This window comes from Amia ocellicauda, chromosome 15 (assembly GCF_036373705.1).
Source record: "Amia ocellicauda isolate fAmiCal2 chromosome 15, fAmiCal2.hap1, whole genome shotgun sequence".
In the NCBI taxonomy this organism is placed as follows: Eukaryota; Metazoa; Chordata; class Actinopteri; order Amiiformes; family Amiidae; genus Amia; species Amia ocellicauda.
The window spans coordinates 23895039-23916057 of record NC_089864.1 but is presented as its reverse complement, the minus strand read 5'-3'; the positions used below and the strand labels follow the sequence as shown (position 1 = coordinate 23916057).

The 21019-nt window shown below is 37.8% G+C and overlaps 1 protein-coding gene across 5 annotated transcripts in view; it reads left to right on the top strand.

Annotated features, from left to right (window-relative positions):
- Positions 1-3688: 3688 nt before the first annotated feature.
- Positions 3689-21019, top strand: part of usp15 (ubiquitin specific peptidase 15) — a 31250-nt gene continuing 13919 nt past the window's right edge. The window contains exons 1-7 of one of the 5 annotated variants that reach the window (XM_066724278.1): positions 3689-3921; positions 7339-7466; positions 7905-8035; positions 10662-10788; positions 12086-12231; positions 16595-16656; positions 18839-18925. In XM_066724278.1, coding sequence (XP_066580375.1) covers positions 3704-3921; positions 7339-7466; positions 7905-8035; positions 10662-10788; positions 12086-12231; positions 16595-16656; positions 18839-18925 — 899 coding nt within the window. In that variant the 5' untranslated portion in view covers positions 3689-3703. The other 4 variants (XM_066724279.1, XM_066724280.1, XM_066724282.1 and 1 more) reach the window with 4 other exon arrangements.

The window sequence follows — 21019 nt, the reverse complement described above, 5'->3', positions numbered from 1 at the left end:
TCACAGCTTTCATTCGGCTGCATTCAGGACTTACTCACGGAAAGTGCACACATTTCCGAAAAAAAAAGCTACGAAAACTCAAAAGCTTGCCTCGGCTACAATGCTACAATGGATTGTTTTGTATATCAGGATGCTGGTAAGGATAGAAACACTACATGCGTGGATTGCATACAGATAGTAATAGTTCTAACGCATTACTTTACAGCATTTCATATTAAAATCAAACTGTTACCAAAACCTGGAACCTGGAATAGATTACATTAAAGACAGCTTTGTCTCGGTTAGAGATTTTGTATTGGATTTAATTAAACCATGAACAGTATTTTTAGATTAAATGTATCAATATGGAGCGGGATATACACAAGCAAATTTTTCTAGGATATCTGACACAAAGCTGAAACTTAAAATTAAGTTCGGAAATAGCTACATGTACACCGGAAAACTGACAATTACTGTGTTTAAAGCAATTTAATGATGGTCAGTTCTTGAGAAAAAAGAAGAAAAAAAATCTGGCACTGCTTCAGTAACTCGAATTATTTTGTGTGAGAACCTGTATGTAGCTTTGCTATAGCAACAGGCCTGAAGCATTTCACTGAGTTTCTGGAGCACATAATTTACCTCTGCCAGTGATTTCCCAAAAGTATATTCTGCAGACCTTACATCACATGAACACTGTCTAACAAATAAGAAAAACCGATAAAGCGCAACATTTCCTAGGAGTCCTTTTTAAGTTTTAGTTGGGCTTTAGTCTAATTCATTTGACCATTTGTGGCTATGTGGTCCTCTTCTGTTACTATTTAAAATGAAAAATATGAGTGCTTTATTCATGTTATCTAAAAACTTTATACTTTATACTACTTTATACATTTTCCACAACTCTCTACTGCAGTGGCTTGATTTAAATTACCACAAAGAATTGAAAGTGTAAAAGTAATGATGTTGTTACGATTAATATGCACACTGCTGGAGTTTCGTAAAAGCACAGGAACCTGAACTACTGCGAATTATATTGAAGAGCTGCATTGTGGATCCAAGATGTCAGCATCTCTTTTGCACTGTTATGTTAAAATACATATGGGTTAAAATTCAGGAAGATTAGGTGATGAAGGAGTTTGATACAGTGTAGCGCAAAACCGCATAACAGGCATTTGCTAAAGTGCTCATAGCCGTCACATATAAAAAGTATAACTGAAATTATAAATAAATGTAAATCTGTTTTAATGATTATATCAATATGCTGTACCATGTGACAATTTACTCTTTTCTTTAAACTGCAGGAATATGAGTCACTCATGATTAAAACATAGTTGCTGTACACATTTGCTTGCCTCGTGATATGTAAGATGTGAAGGATTGTTTTATAAAAAATAAAGTAACAATTTTGTCAATTGTCTTCACCAATTATAATTACACTGAAGACATGTTAATTCTATTCAGATGAGTTGCATGAGTGCCTCCTAAGTTAGAAAAGTAGACATCTTTCTATTAATTGTCTGTCGTCTTGCCTTTTCATATACAATGTTTGAAAGGCCCCAAGTGTATTTGTTAAACATTTGCTCTGTGAAATCCAGAAATTGTGATTGGTTTCTGCAATTAGAAATCTGTATGAAATGTGTATAACAAAAGCAGATATACAAATATATTTATAAACTCATAAAGATATAGCATTACATCTGCAGTTTCTGTGTCATATTTCTATTGCTATGTGTTCCAAAACAATATGGGGGGCAGATGGACAACTAGAGAGAGTGAAATTGAACGTATTTATAACTGTCCAGACGTTGTGTAGGAATCCTTGTGGTGGCCTGGAGGGCGAGCTCCTCTAGTCCTCTGTTTCTCCAGTCCTCTTACTTCTGGCTAAGCTGACTGTCACCCTGGATCTCACACGGCCGCCTCCAATACACACTCCTGTGGTCATGAGGATGTTGCCTGCAATTCTTCACAACCTTTATTTTCACTTCTACTGATTGATGGTTAATAATTTCCACGTTGACTGACAGAACTTATCCTGGTTAAGTGACTTAAGTAAAATTAATGTTTGGAAATCCTTAAAAAAATAATAAAAAATAAATATATATATATACACTCACCTAAAGGATTATTAGGAACACCTGTTCAATTTCTCATTAATGCAATGCAAATGCAAACCAATCACATGGCAGTTGCTTCAATGCATTTAGGAGTGTGGTCCTGGTCAAGACAATCTCCTGAACTCCAAACTGAATGTCTGAATGGGAAAGAAAGGTGATTTAAGCAATTTTGAGCGTGGCATGGTTGTTGGTGCCAGACGGGCCAGTCTGAGTATTTCACAATCTGCTCAGTTACTGGGATTTTCATGCACAACCATTTCTAGGGTTTACAAAGAATGGTGTGAAAAGGGAAAAACATCCAGTATGCGGCAGTCCTGTGGGCGAAAATGCCTTGTTGATGCTAGAGGTCAGAGGAGAATGGGCCGACTGATTCAAGCTGATAGAAGAGCAACTTTGACTGAAATAACCACTCGTTACAACCGAGGTATGCAGCAAAGCATTTGTGAAGCCACAACACGTACAACCTAGAGGCGGATGGGCTACAACAGCAGAAGACCCCACCGGGTACCACTCATCTCCACTACAAATAGGAAAAAGAGGCTACAATTTGCACAAGCTCACCAAAATTGGACAGTTGAAGACTGGAAAAATGTTGCCTGGTCTGATGAGTCTCGATTTCTGTTGAGACATTCAGATGGTAGAGTCAGAATTTGGCGTAAACAGAATGAGAACATGGATCCATCATGCCTTGTTACCACTGTGCAGGCTGGTGGTGGTGGTGTAATGGTGTGGGGGATGTTTTCTTGGCACACTTTAGGCCCCTTAGTGCCAATTGGGCATCGTTTAAATGCCACGGCCTACCTGAGCATTGTTTCTGACCATGTCCATCCCTTTATGACCACCATGTACCCATCCTCTGATGGCTACTTCCAGCAGGATAATGCACCATGTCACAAAGGTCGAATCATTTCAAATTGGTTTCTTGAACATGACAATGAGTTCACTGTACTAAACTGGCCCCCACAGTCACCAGATCTCAACCCAATAGAGCATCTTTGGGATGTGGTGGAACGGGAGCTTCATGCCCTGGATGTGCATCCCACAAATCTCCATCAACTGCAAGATGCTATCCTATCAATATGGGCCAACATTTCTAAAGAATGCTTTCAGCACCTTGTTCAATCAATGCCACGTAGAATAACAACACAATCCTGTTTTCAGTGTTGAGGTATGCATATTTGTGCAGTTTGTTGTTTGGTTGTTTTTGGTCTAACTGTACATAACTTACAGTTTAACCGTGCAGTTTATTTGTTGTCAATAAAGGTGGGTAAAATAATACTGCATAAAAGCTTTACAAAGTGCGCTGCTTTATCTATCCTCTTGTAATGCCTTTCCCTCGCACTAGGTGGGGCAAGTCTCTATCTGCAGCAGCAGCGATACACTCGTCGACTGGTTACTCTTGCTAGCCCTTATCTACACACTAACAAGTGCAGGGTAACTGGAGGTGCCTTCCAGGCGGATGTATTTTCATGTATCTACTACATTAGACTTTAACTCCTGGCATGCCATTCAAATACCCGTCTGTGAAAGAGGAAAACATTAAGCTTTGAGTTATATCAAGTTAGGGTGGCGGGTTGGTAGAGCTGAGTCCCCCTGAATGAAAAACAAACCCCATGCATCTCCAGTGCCACCACAGTTGCAAGGCGCCTCTGCTGATTGGCTGCGACCCCCTGCCTCCTGGTCCCGACGTAGCGCCACTGACGCTCGCCTTCCCAGGATGCAGCGGGCCCTGCTGGGGAAAGATGGCGGAGGGAGGAGCGGCTGATCTGGAAACTCAGCGAGCGGAGATCGCGGCGCTGTTAAAGACGCAGCTTCGGAAGGGAGACACTTGGTAAGAGAGCCCTGGGGGGGTCGCAATCCTTGTGGGCGCTGTTAGCCGGGCGTGTCAGTGACTGTAACCGCACAACAGCACCCGAAACCGGCAGGCCCGGGCCGCTGAGCTCAGTGACACATTCCTCAGACTGGTGCTGTAGTACGGCGGTGCTCGCCCGGTGCTTACGCCAGCAGAGCAGCTACACACTGCTGGTCAGGCTCGGTGTCGAAATGCCTCTGGGTGGATCCGTGCTCCCGCAGAGGGGCTGCTGGGCCGCTGGGGTGAGTGGAGACGGGACGGGAGATTAAAATAGGTGCTAAGTGAAGCAGCTCGCCCGTCTGCAGGAGTGGGGAGCACCTGTCGGAGATCCTCACGGTCGCATCCACAAGTGTCACAGCTCCGCACAAACGCGTCTCTTGCTGTGAAAACGTCTGTCCGTGACGCAGGTGTCGATATCTGATTCTTTCCCTCCTGCTCGATTGATCACTGGGCTGCTGCTGGCCATTCATTGTTGAGCAACGCGAAATCTACTGAATTACAAGGTGTTTTTGTGCTGCTACCTGACAGGTGTCTTCGTCTCAGTTTATTGTCATTAAGAACCTGTGTTGAATAGTTTTTTTTTTCCACAAGGCATATATATCTTTTTAACTCCGTGTATGAAATGTGTTGCACACGTTCGACTTGTTTCCTCATGCATATCTTAATCCCGTTATTCAAATGCAGCTTGTCAATGAAAAATGTGTCAGGAGAAGCAATACTATGAATGAAAGAGAACACGGCATTATTAGGCATATAGGCATTACTGTCGTTTTTCATTACTGCTGTTATAGTGTTTTTGACAACTGCAGTATGTGCTGCTGCTGCTTCTTCATGATTGAATAATATACAACATAATACAGCCTTTTAATATCTGCATTACCTTGGCTGTTAGTGAATGTTATGATGTTTCTTATTATCCTCTGAGGAACTTCTCAAAGGAGCAGGAAGAGTAATTCACTGTCTGAGCTCTAACCCTGGAGTCTTATTATTAGGTCAAACATGAAATACTACACCCAGTTTAGGCTCACAACAACACTAATACTAGTTTATTTTCAGCCACATATCATTATGTCAGACACTGTAACCCCTGAGTTATTTTACTGTTTGTAGTATACAAAGTACTGCTATATTTTCCCAAAATATTCTAAACATACTTTTAAGTTTTCTATTATTTCCCGCAGTGTTTATTTATTTTTGATCACCTTTTAATACACAACCTGCCTAGTAGCCATCTTAATACGATGGCTATAATGAGCCTTTACAAAACACTATCTGTTAGAATTAAAATATGTCCGAAATTAGTGCAGAAGAATATATTTAGATTTTAAATGTTTTTTGGCAGTATTTGGGTGGCAGTAAGTCTCTCTTTTTCCAGAAAGACGTTCACTGCTAAATTGTATTATTCTTTCAGCAAGGCCTAGTTTCTAGTCAGGGAATAACTTTTGAATGTGTGAAAAACAAAATATTTTAAATTAGCATGAAACTCTTGAATCAGGAGACATTACCCAATTCATATTTGGACAGTGAGGTTTAAATGGATCCGCCCTTTAAAGATCTACTGTAAACCTTAAACCATGTGCATGAACACAATACCTCTGTTGTACACATTGCATGAAATATGTTGAAATCTGATAAGAAGCCTTAAATTTATCCAAGCTGCCTGTAAAACTTGGGAGACCTTGGAGACTTTCAATAAATGGTAATATTGCAAGTAGTCGAGCTTCATTCTAGTGTGAGCTACAGGCTTCAAATAAGATTAAATGAAAACCTAATCCACTGCATCAACAACAAAGTATTCACAGCCACATTTACTGATTGGCTTCTTGAACGCAGAGTGAAAGCTGAACGTTTATTGATTTCATTCTGAGCACAGCTTGTGCAATGTAACCTATTATTAAAATTGAATAGCTTGTCCTCACATCTACTAACTTGATGCTGCTAGATGCTGGCAATTTAAATTAAAAAACATAGTACACCTTATTGAAAAGGCCGTAGAAGCTGATTATCAAACGTATTTTAAAGAAACTTCTAGGATGTGGGAGATCTGCAGTAAATTGACCAATGTTGTCTCTTATGGCTTTAAATTGTAAAATATCCTATGCATTCCTTTTTAGGGTATTAAATGTAAAAAGATTATTTAGGGGGGTTTAAATTGATACCTGTGATTTTATAAGTAAAACATATCACTATTTAAAAGGACACATCAGACTGTCATCTGTGTGAAGTTAATCCAGTTTTCAAACAGAGAAAAAGATTGTATAGTGCACAAACTTTTACATAATACAATCTGGGTTAATAACAGCTCAGAGGAAAATGCAGGGATCTAAGCTTTCCCAAACTATGTGGGTTTATTTGTGTTCCAGTTATGTACTCTAGGTGGACATGCACTGCTCTCTCATACAGTTACTTGGCAAGGCAGCGTGGACTGTAATGTTTATATCAGCTGCTCTTTCCAGCCACTTTAATGGCATGAAGACGTGTTGGGGCTTGGAAAAGAAGAGGGATTGGGAAATCTGTTTTCTTGGAAACTGCAGACCTGGAAAAGCACAGTTAAATCACTGCAAAAGACCAACACATTTGATCAGTAACTAAAGTAGTATTGATTGTGATTATCTCATTGTCCGTCACAAAAGCCAGCATTCCTCTGTGTCCAGATCAGCAGTAAAAGTTGGCATGTTTATGTCTATAATGTATAGCAGCACTATTAGCATAGAGGGAATTAAACTCATTCTAGAAGCCATGGCATTAATTTAATGATGAATCAGATGTGAATTGTAAAAATAAACTATCTAACATCCTTTTCCTCAGATACTTGCTTTGTATCCCTCCTTTTTGTGGAGCAGGAGTTACTCTCAGTGTTCACGTATTGTGCTTTTCAGTGAAACTGTTCTTGTGTTTGTGATCATTTAGAAGATGTTCCCATTTAAACCAAATCAGAATCCTTATTTCACTAATATGGAATTATTGTAAGGAAATTACTTTAAATAAAATATCTGAGGTCAGAACAGAACCAAGTATTTTACTCAGGATTCAGCAGCATACATCTAGAAGGTAGATTGCTGCTGAAGATATCCCAATTTAAAGGCGTTCTATGAAGCAGTTTCCAAAAAAAAATCTAAAGTCATAGTGGGTAATGATATTCTTGCTCGGACGGATGTCATGATCGGATCAATGTCTACGGTGCTGGAAGTAATCAATGTTTAGAATGAAGCTTTATCTGCTTGTGACCGCATGGGTTGGCCGCTGCTCTGTGAAATAGCTGTCACTCACTTTAGGAAATCAGTGTTTTGGGGGAATGTTGTAGACAAAGACAGAGGTGTCAAACAGTTTGAAGCTGTATGATCGGAGAGCCTCATGGGCTGGTAAGCTTAGGAAATCTTCTTGTCATGTTTTCAGGTACTTGGTAGATAGTCGCTGGTTCAAGCAGTGGAAGAAATATGTCGGCTTTGACAGCTGGGACAAATACCAGATGGGAGACCAGAATGTGTACCCTGGACCGGTTGATAATTCAGGACTCCTCAAAGGTAAGTTCTGTCTTCCTGCACACTGGATACTGTAATAACAAGCACAGTTCAATTTGTTCTTCAAATTTTCTGCCATAATTGTGCACTATTTTGTGTATTTTAAGGAAAATGCTTTGGTCAAACAGTATGTAGCACATCAGCTCAAACTGTAGAATTTGTTCATAAAATCTTTCATACAAGATATAAGCAATCAGTGCACACACACACAGTGCTCAATTTGACTTTGTATTCCTCTGTCTTGTGCTGTCCCTCTTACATGGTTCAGATAATGTAGTTGCTTTCTCCTCTCGGTCTTGGGCAAGTCAAACAAGGTCATCAGTTAAGTTTTGTCTTTGATTGCACTCTGCTACTGCCTCAATCAGTGTTGAATAATGCCTTCAGCCTCATACTTGTCCAGAGAGCTTGCTGAGAACTGACGCTTGTCCCTGTCTGGAGCAGATGGTGACTCCCTCGCCCTCAAGGAACACCTCATCGATGAGCTGGACTACATCCTGGTCCCCACGGACGGGTGGAATAAGCTCGTCAGCTGGTATGGGTTGACCGAGAGTCAGGAGCCAATAGCACGCAAGGTACAGTTCAACTGAACATTTAATTTCTTTCTAAAGCCCAGGGTTCAGTAACGTTTCTTTACTTGTCCTTTTCTGACTCATAAACCACCTTATCAGTCGCTAGCCATATGTGTCAAGATTAAGAGACATTAAACAGGCCTACAGAGGTAAATAAGTAGTTTTTTCTACAGTGTTGAATACGTTTTATTATAAAACAACAAAAAGGCCTCTTAAACTTTTCTATTCTCTGTATATTCCTTTCATTCCTGTTCCCTCCATTCAGATACCATTCACGCTATCAATAGAGCGATTGTTTTTGATGTATTTTAAAGCTGTGAGAGACCTTCAGTGAAGTTATCCTCATCGGGTTCTTGGAGTGTGTCTGAAGGAAAGTGTGCGTATTTACACAGGCTTTGTTTGGCTGTGTGTGACTGCAATAGGAACAGAGCCCTTATCTCAGGAAGTGAATTGAACTGCGTTAGAAGTCTCTCTAATGTTGTCTCTCCACCTGAGAGACTGTGAACTTAAGTGAAATACATGTGTTCTTTGTGAGGCTAATTGTGTGTTCAAGGACCTTCTTTTCTTTTAATTTAACAGAACTGAGCATACATGCCAGTGAAGACGTAGAGACTATATATTTTCAGGTATTAAAGCTTATTAATATGGAAAGAGGTGCATTTCATACAGTTTTATTAACATTTCAGCTATATTATGCTGTACAATTAATATTTTAGTATTACTCCACTTTTCCAAAACCAACCTTTCTGTCACAGAACCAAGTGGCACATTTGCAGAAATGATTGTAGCGGTGTTCATTCTGTGTTGCCATTAGAGGGAGCACTATACTAGAATTGCAGCCCAGACTTAAAAATGAAAAGCATGTCAAAACTAAAATCAGACCTTTGGTTCGTTCTAAGTAAGGGTATTACATTTCACTCGAGTAAATGGGGGGGGTTTGCATGTATGTATGTATATATATATATGTATGTATGTATGTATTTATTTATTTATTATGAATCCTAGAGGGTGCCATTACATGTAAAACAATTACCTAAACTTTATCATTTGAATTATATATGCATTTATATAATTGCATTCTGTATAGTAGCTTGTTAAATGAAAGCCATGTTTTTCAATAATGTAGTATTCCAGCTAGGATTTTCCACCATGACAACCCAATTTACCAAATTGATACAGGACATCTTATTACATTTATTTAAAAAGCAGACAATCACAAAATGAGCTAACCACATTGGTGAGTGCAGTTTTTCATTCCCTCCCTCTGACTGTTTCTATTATAATGCTTCACAGTTCTGATTCAGTTTAGACCTACTTATCCTGCTGGGATTAGCAAGCCTGTAATCATGCTTAAAGCTGGTGTGGTACAGACAAGATTCCTCTCTTTTTAAAAACATCTAATTTAAATTAATTTCAGGAAATATTGTCTCAACATATAGAGAAAAGAGAAAATGCCACTGAGTTTTCTAGAGTGTGCAAACATGGCAATATGGCTGCTGTGCATTTAATGTAGCTGTTTCTCTTTTTTCCATTTCAATGTGATCCTCCCCTTTTGCCATGTATGTCAGGGGTATCGGATAGCTGCTATGTTTCTATTTTCAGAGCAGTCTAGATGACAGAAAGGCTACAAGGAGTAATCTACCAGATACCATGGAGGTGTATTTTATTTTTCATTCTTGGTTCTTGTAAACACAGGTGACTCTCAGCGCATTTATCTTTTATTCCTTCTTTGGGGTCTGATCAATTTGATCTAAATGAAATGAGCAGCCTTGTTTTTTATTTTTTGGTTGGGGGGGACAACAGCCGAGGTCAAACTGAAATCAGCGTCAGGTTTGAGAAGAAAAGAACAGAGTTAAAGGGGTTTTTGTCATTTTTGTTGTTTTATTTTTAATCAGTTTAGTTTTTATCTTCGTAGATCAGTCAGCTATTGTGTAGCCGGTTTCAATTTGGTATTTGTTTTAATTTGTTAAATCATCTCTTAAATGTACAGGCCTGTAGTACGGGAGGGTTGAAATAAATGGAATGGAACCCTACAGCTGTCTGCATTCGGTGTTGCTAAATTAAGAGCCTCCAGCCTTTATATATCAAGGGATTGCTTTAGACTGAAAGGTTGAGAACTCGTTAGTAATAGGGAAATTTGAACCAATTTCTTCTACATCATTTTGAAATAGAAAAATTAAATTGAGTTACAGAATCAAGAAATGTGCACCTTCAGGAAGAAACAAAACATAATTTTGATCTATTTTTTTATTTTTATTTGCTTTTTTCAAGAGCACGGATTCAGACAATAGATTTTTTGTTTTTGTTAACATAGTTTACTTCTGTTGAACAGTATTGTGAATAAATGGTTAGTATGCCGTTTGTCATTGTATATGCAAATTATTCAAACTGAACATCTGGTTTTGTTATGACTGCTTCAGCTTTGTAATATATGTATTTTAACAGCTTTGCAATGCTTTAATACAAATGCATGCCTACTTTTAATTAATTTTGTATTACTTATTTAACAGTGTTAAGGACATTGAAATGTGTTTATGGGAACTTAAAGTACTTGCAAATTAGTTTTTGTTAGGTATTTTTTCTCCACCTCCCCAAATGATTCATGTGTGAATATATATTCTCTTCGCAGGTGGTTGAACAGGGTATGTTTGTGAAGCACTGCAAAGTGGAGGTCTATCTCACAGAACTGAAGCTATGTGAGGATGGCAACATGGACAATGTTGTAACAAGACGGTTTAGTAAAGCAGACACGATAGGTAAGGGAAGCATCACAGCCTGTGTGTTTGCATAGACATAATCAGGGCCAGAGGTTACTTCAGAGTAGACCACCTTCAGCATTCTTTGAATAGACTGTAACTTCCATAAGCTTTGTGAGAGGAAGAATAAATATTGTTTATGTGTCTGGTGGATTTACTGGTTTTAAGTAATTTTAATAATTTAACTAGTGTTCAGATTTCAACAGATAGAGCTGGTCAAGAACTCATCAAGTTAGAAATATCGAATGAAACCTGTTTGTCTAAAAAGTCATGACAGAGTACCTCATGCAATGTTCAAAATTCTTAACATAGGAGCAGATTGAGAGGCACTGATTTTAATTTTAAAGGCTAAGAAATAAACAGTTTGGGACTAATGGAAAGCTAAGCCATCCTTTTAAACTGAGGTAACACTGTGTAGTGATAACCCCAATCCCAGGTGGGTTGAAAGTATTCACTAATAAGTTATGTTTGAAAGTGTCTAACCTATCCATCTTTTAGATTCAAAAATAGTAGTGATATAAAGTGTGAATGGTAGTTCCAGTTAACCTCAGCCTGGTCTGCATTAATAATCAAATTAAAACCTTCTGGAAGATCAGAAACTGATGAAATTGCATCCTTAGCCAGGACTGCAGTAGTGTGGTTAGGGATGGTGAAGTCAAGGCTTCTTTCAGTGTGGTGATGCCGGCTCCATCTCTGATCTTTAAATGTCAAGCAGTCCAAATGAGCCACCACAAAGAAACCCTTCAGATTCGTTTTTAGTTTTTCCAATTAGAGAAGAGATGTCTGTTCTCTTCATTCTCTTGTGTAACATGTTTCTATCAAGATTAAAATTTCTCTAAATATTAAATGGAAACCATGACCTTACAGGGGTGCCCTTTCACTCTCTAACATTTGAGCACCAGCCCTGATTCTCTTACACGCATCCGTTACTTATTTGAGTTAATTGTTAATTAAGAATTAAACTATAAATGGCACCTTTTTACCTTTTTTCCCCAGTACATTTTGCTTTATTAATGTAGCTTACTTTTTTGATTTTGGAAAATACTTCAGATGTTAACCTGGAGGATTTAAATGATTTAAAATAAAAAGTATTGTTTTACACTTTTAAAAGTATTTTCCCACCATAACTTTACAGCCCACATAATATGGAATTGGGGACTTATTTTTTTATTTTTAAACTCTGATGTCTCCAATGAGGCATTGACCAGCCGTTTTCTATTCTTCATCCTTTCATTGTGAGTTGTCAATAATATGCATGGAATGAGTCATCATGACTTTTTTCTATGTCTGTGTTTAGATACCATTGAAAAAGAGATGAGGAAAATGTTCAGTATACCCGATGAAAAGGAAACTCGGTTGTGGAACAAGTACATGAGCAACACGTTTGAGCCTCTGAATAAACCTGACAGCACCATTCAAGATGCTGGTCTCTACCAAGGACAGGTACGAAACATTTAACGAGCTTCAGAATGCTTTTGGCATGAATACAGGTTTGTAATTGCTTATGGTGTCATGCTAATAATGCTGGAGATATTTCTTTACATTCATTGTCCAGGTTGTCCATAGGGAAATTCAGAGAGAGGCAAATTGTTTGAGCTGTAAAACATGCAACTCTGATAGACCACAGAATTAATAGATTTTTTTTTTTTTTCTCTTCAGTTCTTCAGATTAAAGGAATTGCTCTATTAATAAGCAAATCAAAATGCCAGGATCATTGCTGCAATGGAAACTATCACTTATCTTTCTGAATCATTCTTTAACCTAGCTGAGTAATAAGTTATTAATATTTATAGTTTCAACCAGCAAATGAATAATATCTATATGCTATATTTAAAACTTTTTTTTTTTTTTTTTTTAATAATCCTCAGCAAATTTTAGATAAAGTATTTGTACTATTATTAATTTGCGTGTGTGTGTGGGGGGGGGAGCTTTTACACTGTTGCAAAAATAAATGACCATTTCATTATATTTTCCTTGGTCTGAAGCATTGTGAAATTGTATCTGCAATTTCACTTTCATTTGTGTTATGCAGTAATTACATGCAGCTTTGGAGTCTGAATGTTTTTGGGGAGACCAATAAATAGCACAGTGGATTTTCCTTCTCTTTTCTGTTTGCATTATCTGTGTGACTGGACTATCAATCCAGCTCATAATGTGTGTGTAGCAGATCTGCATTTCAGAATACAGTTTTGCTTTATATATATTATAAGGTGAGAAGTGAAGTTTAACTCGGTGTAGAAGTTCTTGCTCCAACCACTGTCTTTGAAAACAGTCGTAAGTGCACCTGACCACTTATAAGAGGTGGTCCATAGCTTAGCCCTTATATGTGGACCATTTGACTAGCATTTTGTCCATCCCTGTTCTTCTTTAACTTTATTTCCCTACAATTTGCTCTTCCCTCTGAGACTGTTTTTATGTGTTTTTTCACCAGCTATTTTGGCTCTCTTATTGAGAGCTGTGGATTTCTCATTTCTACATGATTTCCAAGATTTAAGACTTCTCTTTGGTCATTCTTTCCTAATCCGTAATGGCTTTTAGTCTTGTAACACAGACACAAAGGACTGCTTCTGTGATCGGGCAGTATAGGGGTACTTAAGCATTACCCAGCTGATAGATGTGACTATATTTCACAGCTGCAAACCCCTCAACTTAAAAAAACAAGTATAGGCCTATGTATTAGTTTCGGCCTGTTATAGTAGGTGTACTAAATAGCATGGCAGTAGTCTCCAACCCCCGGCTTTGTAGATCCCTAATCCAGCATATTTTAGAGCTTGTCCTTAAATCAGCCATTAATAAGGACTTGGAAAACCCTTCACATCGAAGGACCAAAGTCACCTAACTGAAAAATCAGCCTATGGCTACATCATTTTAATATTTTAGCCATTCAGCAAACCGTATTCACTATTAAAAGAAAAAACTGTTTGTTGATCAGTAACCAATGCGTTCCCAGTCCTTCGAGTCTGGTGATTTAGGGGCACCTGTAGCTCTTCCTGGATTATGGATCTTTAGCACCAGGGTTGGAAATCATTGTGGCCAGGCTGTTCAAGGCTGCTAGCTCAAACATCATATGATAATTTATGTTTAATCATGTTTTTAAATTCACTTCACTTGTTCTTCGGCCTTGTTCTTCTATTTATTTAAAGAACAACTCCGTACATTTAAACTGTAAAACCCAGTTGGTGGGGGAAGTTGTCCTAGCCTAGTGACCAAGTTCTCAGTAGGGCAGTATGTGACACATTGAGACTGTGTATGAGCTGTGAACTTTGTGACAGTCTGTCATAAGCATTAACAGTATAATGGATGAAATGATAAAGCAGTTGTTCTTGGGCCTTTCCAGATATAATGACCATGTAATACACCGCTAATTCTGGCCTCAGGCTCACAACGAACTGAATTACTCTGCTTCTCCAGATGCATGTAAAGGTGCTTCCCAATGTTAGTTATTTAACAATAAACCCCTGTCTGTGTGTAATCTTGAGCAAACAGTAACTCTCATGCAGTTTTTTCCCTTCCCCCACTCTGCCTGGATAGTCAACAGCTTTAAGAAGGAAGGTTAGTCTTGTATTAGTAGGATGCACATTGTAATGTTTACTAAAACCATCACATTTATGTAATGAGATGATTTTCTATTATTTTAGGCATTGAATGATCCTTACTAACCTCCCTCTTAACTGCTGAATATTTTATTATGTTTTAACTCTTGTTATAATGACACATTCTCCACAATTATTAAGACAAATTACACATACTACTAGCAGTGTACACTGAAGAAACAAATCTCAGCATAATAATTATTGCGAGGAATGAAACGAAAATGACAGTAGAGGTAGCTGTTCAGCCTACCAATAGAAACAATATAGTGATGATGATTCAATGGAAAGATACTGCTTGCTTAGGTGAATTAAAGTACAGTGGGTTTTGTTTTTTTACTTTGTATGTGTGATATTGAGAAATGACATGTTGGGCTGGGGAGTAGATTGAAATGAGCAAAAAATTTGATCTAAGAAATGGTCTAAAGCACCTTGCCTCCAAAGTAGGAGATTCTGTGCTGCAGTATGTTGGTTCTGTCAATGCAGAAGTCAAAACAGCTCATCGTTTCTCTGTCTCTCCATTCTCACACCATTAAGTAACTAAAAAGCATTGCATACAGAGCTTCTGTGTACAAACACTGGTGCCCCTCGAAACCTTATGTCCACTTCACTAGGAGTTCATTAGGCTACATGGCTTGCAATCTGAAGGGAACTTTAAAAAATATGTTTCTTAAATGTAATAAATGAAATATAAATCCAAAAATAAAAGCAAATAAAATGAGGGATAAACTTGTACGGGTTGGGAGAACAGTACAGCTTTAGCCAATGGTTATGATGCATACAAAAAATTATTCTGCAGGGTAAAGGTGAAATAAATTGCTTGGAAAGTGTATATCATGATTTCTTTACACCAGCATATGTGTTTTTTGTTATGAATTTCGGTTCTTTAAAATGGGTTTTGTGCATGTGTACTTTTATTGCTATTATTATTATTATAAACATACACCAATTGACAAAAGCTGTTTTTGCACCACCTATATGTTTGAACCCAAACCTGCTTTGTGCTGTTCTTGTATAACTTAATGTATTTCAGGTTCCTCATTTTCAGTAAATATTTTTGACTGGTCTGCCAGCCTTTAATATATGTTTTGAGTTGATTTGGATTCCATATTGAGTTTAACAAAATGCCCCATTTCTACTCACTTTGTCCAGGTATGGCTGAGCTGTTTGTTCTGCCCAAAACATAACTGGAGGGTGTAGGAATCTGACTACATTTTTATTTTTAGTTTCTTTTAACAAATTTGTGCAAGTGTAGTTTTTGAAGTTTAGAACAGAACTTCACTCTGCCTTTCAAGTTATAATGCAGATGGGGGGGGGGGGAAACAGCATCCAGGTTTTTGCAAATGAATTGCTACCAGCATGTGTTTTATTTGTTGGTCCATATCAGTGAAGCACATGGAAGTCCCCACAGAAGATTTCTTGAAGAACTTGCTACACAAAGAGTCAAACATATCTTCATTTGAAACAGTTATTTGAATAATTTGGTGATTTACCTATAAAGACTGATCATTATATCAATTTGAAATGTGTTGATTCCTCTTGGAGAGAATGAAAAGTTCCACTAAGACAGTAGTTGTGTAATCTTTTGCCTGCCACTAAAATACCTCAAACTATCGTTTTGCTTTTCCTACATAATTAGCCTTTGTAACATTTGCCATTACACTATGCAAATTGTAGCCAGATTTGTATACACCTGAGACAATGCATGGCAGACATTCAAAACTGCCATTCTTACCTATTCCTTAACGTAAAGTGGAAATGAGGCATTTATTTACCGTACGTGTCTAAATTATTTCAGTTTTAAAAAGGCATTTGCTAATGATGATGAATAGACATAACTATCATCAACTTCTAATCCCCAGCAAGGACGTGATTCATCCTTTGTGCTAACTTAAACATCCCCTATTCATGCAGCTGAGCAAACTCTTTTACGTCACACATAAATGTCATGGACTACATGTGTGAAAAGTTCTAGCAATAATAGTAAATTATCACTAAGAAAAGGAGATGGCAGACCTATATGGCAGACCTATTGATTGGAAGCCTAAGGGCAGGTGGACTGTCAAGAAATAAAAACTGAACTGGAGGAACCCTAAATATGTATTTACTGTGCTGTAAGACTAAGCTCAAATTAAACTGACTGATGACCACAGTTACAATAGCAGTATAGAACAAATGCCACTAGGAAATTTATGAAGTAATGATTTCCCTTGCAGGTTCTTGTAATAGAGCAAAAAAATGAGGATGGAACGTGGCCAAGAGGCTCTTCTACACCCAAGTGAGTTTGTGATTGTGGCTTTGCTGTGCTGTAATCTAACATCACTGAGACAAAAGGGAGGAACCACTTATCGATCTGGATGTTAAGCAGGCAGGGAGGGTTCACAGCTGAATGTAGGCTCTTTTGTACATGGGAAGGTGCAGAACACACCTGTACGAATAGGATTGCATGAAAAAACAAACCATGAGTGTGTTGGTGTTTCCACGTTCATGGAGGTTTTGAATTCACAGGATGAACTGCAGGGTGCAGAATACTTTCTCGGGGGGCGTATGATCATCAGAGTGGCTACTGGGTTTTATCGGCTTATGTTTTTACTCCATATTATCAAGAGGGTGCACTCCTGTCCCTGACATGCAAACCGCACGATTCCATTTATATTCGACAAAGCAACATGCCGTTCCTTGAAAATAGTGGTACACAACCACATCGATACTGTATAATGTTTCGGAGTGGGGGTAAGAGAAGGCACATGATTTTACGTGGTCTCTTTCTTTTTGGCACAGTTTTCCTGTAACTTATATTGACCACAGAATCAAAGCAAGTATAGATACCTTCTAGATCCTAAAGGTTCACGAGTCCCAATTTACTGTACTCCATAGATCCAATTTTTAAGTTGGTGAAATAAATTGTATTAAATCAGTTTTTTATTTTGCATTAGAATGGTGAAATCTGACAGTACAGGAGTATACTTATTTCCCTGAGCAATCTTGCACTGCAGAATAATTGGACTGCCTTTAAAGTTAGTTTCCATTGCTTTATTCATACATAAAAGAATGTACAGGACCGAACTGCGCTTTGAGCAGGAAGTGACACGATGTTGTTATATTAGATGCTTCACATTTCACTTATATTGAAAGATGAATAAAGACTCCCTTTTAGAATGACGATGTTCACTTTAGTTGCTGAGGTGAATGCACATTCTTAGACTGCAGATAAATTGAGGACCTTTTCACAAGATTATTATATCATATATGTAACGCATGACTTCAGAAATCAGATAGCATCTCTACAACCAATTACCAGGACTGCAATATTCATAAAACATCTGGATAAAGTTTGTAATTAGGTTCCATGATAACGTCATTATTTGGTGAAAAGGGAGTAGGTTAACTCTCTGTGGGGCTATAGTGAGTATGATTCAGGAATCTTCTTTATAGGAGCTTTCCAATGTAAGCCAGATCCTTTCCCTATGACAGTAAAGGCTGTACCTTTTCGGTACAAATGAACAACAAAAAGACTGTTAAAATAATTCTTCTCATAGATGGCACATGTATATAACCCCATATGCCTGTGTGTAGAGCTTAACACAAAACAAAAACATTTAAAACTTTGGATTTTGTTCCCTGGTTACAGCTTCTAAAAGGAACCCAAGTGAATTAAGCCAATCTAAAGGTACTTTTCAAACATAAATACTGGCATACTGCACAGTTCTCTGTAAAATGTATTCTTCAATATTTGGGGTCACAAAATGTTTCTCTAGCCCCATTGTCTTCACACTCACTCCAATGTGAGCCATAGGGTATCTTTGGTGACTGCTGCTGTTGTCTGAAGTATCAAAAGCTATAGTTTCTTTATCATGTGAATGTACTGTGTGTGGCAGATATTCATGCTTCCTGCCCTTCAGATCTTAAACAAAAGGCAACAAATATTGAAGCATTACTATGTATATGTCATTATTTTGAATCCTTATTCCAATTTAAGTAGACTGCCAGACAGGCTCTCCCAATTACTTTTCCACTATATTGATATGCAAGAATATGGAAGGAAACTGCTTTTTTTTTTTTTAGGAATAGTTACATGGCAACTAACAATATGAAGAAAACCCAGAGGAATTGCATAAGCAAGGCAGAAGATGAACACAGACCTTTGTGTGCATTTTGTTCTTCCTTTTTCTTAGTATCTTAATCCGTGATCCCTAAAGCACAGTAAAATACTTTTGGTAGGAACATTTATTATACTGTATATTTTATGGAAAAATACCAATATACACCTTTATTTAGCAAATTAAAAATACCCATATATTCCCTGTCACCCGTTTCATTTTTAGACCTATTTTTTCCCTTGTTTTTTTCTTTTAGCTGCCATATTTGTTTTGCTGTTAGTTTGATCTTTCAGAATTAGTACTCATTACAGATGAGTTTGGAAAGTATTTTCTAATTTAATATTTTCATTATTTTTTAAGGTCATCAGGTGCTTCCAATCTTTCAACTTTACCAAAGATCTCTCCCTCATCTCTAACAAACAATTATAACAGCTTCAACAACAGAAAGTAAGCATCTGTTTGTCTGACTCAGCATGAAGTAGCTGGGCTTTTGAAGTGGTGTTGTACTGGTCATTTGCTTCATGCTATTGCATGGGTATTGTTTATGATTTCTGTAATTTTGTTCTAATTTGTAGTATTAAATGTTGCTTAGATTGGTGTATATGAAAAGCACCTGTTTACAAATGCATGTGGACAAAGGGCATTCTGTAAATTGTATACACATGTCTGGATTGTTCAATCATACCTTTAAACAAAACTTTATACTGCATATGAATCTATGTGTGTATAAATGTTTTGTGCTGCATATATAATGTGATAATCAGCATGCTACCATAAGAATTTTTTGTATATGATATATACTTTATTTTATTATTTTTTTGGTAATGTTGAAATGACCTAAAAAAAAAAAAATGAGCATTTTCTTAGTGCAATGAAAGCAGTCCTTACCAACAATTACCAGAACATCACTCTGAAGTTCAAGATCAGCTTCAGAATACAAAAAATATAGATTTAACATCCTTCTGATTGAAGGTTAATGAGATCATATTTTGACGCCATTGTTACGTTCATGCTTATCTTTAATTTTCTTTTGCAGTCAATGTGCGGTAGAACACTTATTTCATTTTCATTTTTGCCACTATAATTACCAATTCCTTGGATTGTCGTTTCTCACTAATGACGAAGTATTTATTTATTTTATTTGTACCATTATCTCATTATTATTGTATCAACTGGTGTAAAGTTGTTTTGTGATGTGTTAAATAATTGGCATCAATTGACCTACACTTTTATGACGTTTCAAACGTCAATTCACATGTAGTATCCCAAACCGTATCTTAAGCCTATGGGTTCGAATGGGTAGTTTAATGCCATAGCTTTTAATTATTCATGTTTTGTTTGTTGGGGGGCATTCCCTATTACAAAATCAGTTACTTGTGATTTTCAAATTTGAGTATTAATTAATACGTACATTGCTCAATCGTGTTTATGTCACTTAAAATAAATATATTCATAGCACTTGAAATCTACCTACAAATAAAAATTAAGTTCACAGCAGGACTAGAAGGAAATGTTTTTCTTTTTCTTTTCGGTCAATCTGACACCTGATATTGTCTTTTCATTTTTTTTGCTTCCACCCTTGTGCTGCATATTATACGCAGTGCCTATGACCTTCAAAAGATGTGTGTTATCTTCCCTTCTGCTATCAGGGGCTGTCACACTGGGGAACACTGTGTAACTAGCTATGTACTTAATGCTCGGAGGAAGGCATGCAGACATTTGAATATTGAAATTCATTACCCCTGCGGATTGCTGATTACGAGGACAGTAAATTTTGGTTTTTTGGAGCCGATGATGGAACACAGATTGAATTCGCTTGTTTTAAATGGTTTCAAGCGACAATAAATTACAGAGGAAGGCCACACTGCAACATAGAACAGAGTGTACACAATGAAATGAAAAAGAAAAGATGTGGTATCCCTGCCTCCGTATGTGCTCCTTCCCTCCCTCGGCGAACGTCTCGTTCCCCCACCAGCTCCCTCCTGCATTCCGGTGCCAGATTATGCTGTTTTAGCATTGCGGCTATAAATAGACTCTTTAATGCACCAGGACAGTGATGTCACGCAGGCCTTGAAATCGCTACGATCTCACCTGTAACTGAAGCACTCTCTCTCTCTCTCTCTCTCTCTCTCTCTTCCCCCTCCTCCTGGAGTCTCTCGACCGGGACTCCCGATTAGGGCAGGATTTAATGAGGACTGAAATGAAATGCTCTTATGCTGCTGGTGGTGCCTAAAGTCAGAATGTGTAGAATTAGATGGGCGAATGGAGAGCAGAGTGGGCTGTGAAGCCGCCCCACTAGAGCAATGGTAGAGATCTTTGCACTGTTATCCGAGGTCTGGTATTCTCTCTAGGTGTTCTCTCGTGTCAGTGTGGTGCAGATACTCGTCTGTGGATGCTCTAGCCTGCTTGCTGCCGAGTTTAAAGCTGAATTCTTCGTTTCCCATGTCATGACCTGTGTGTGTAGATTGCTGCATAATGACATTAGCGCATTGGTGGCTAGATACGGCTGGGGGGTGGGGGGAATCACGTGTTAAGCAAATT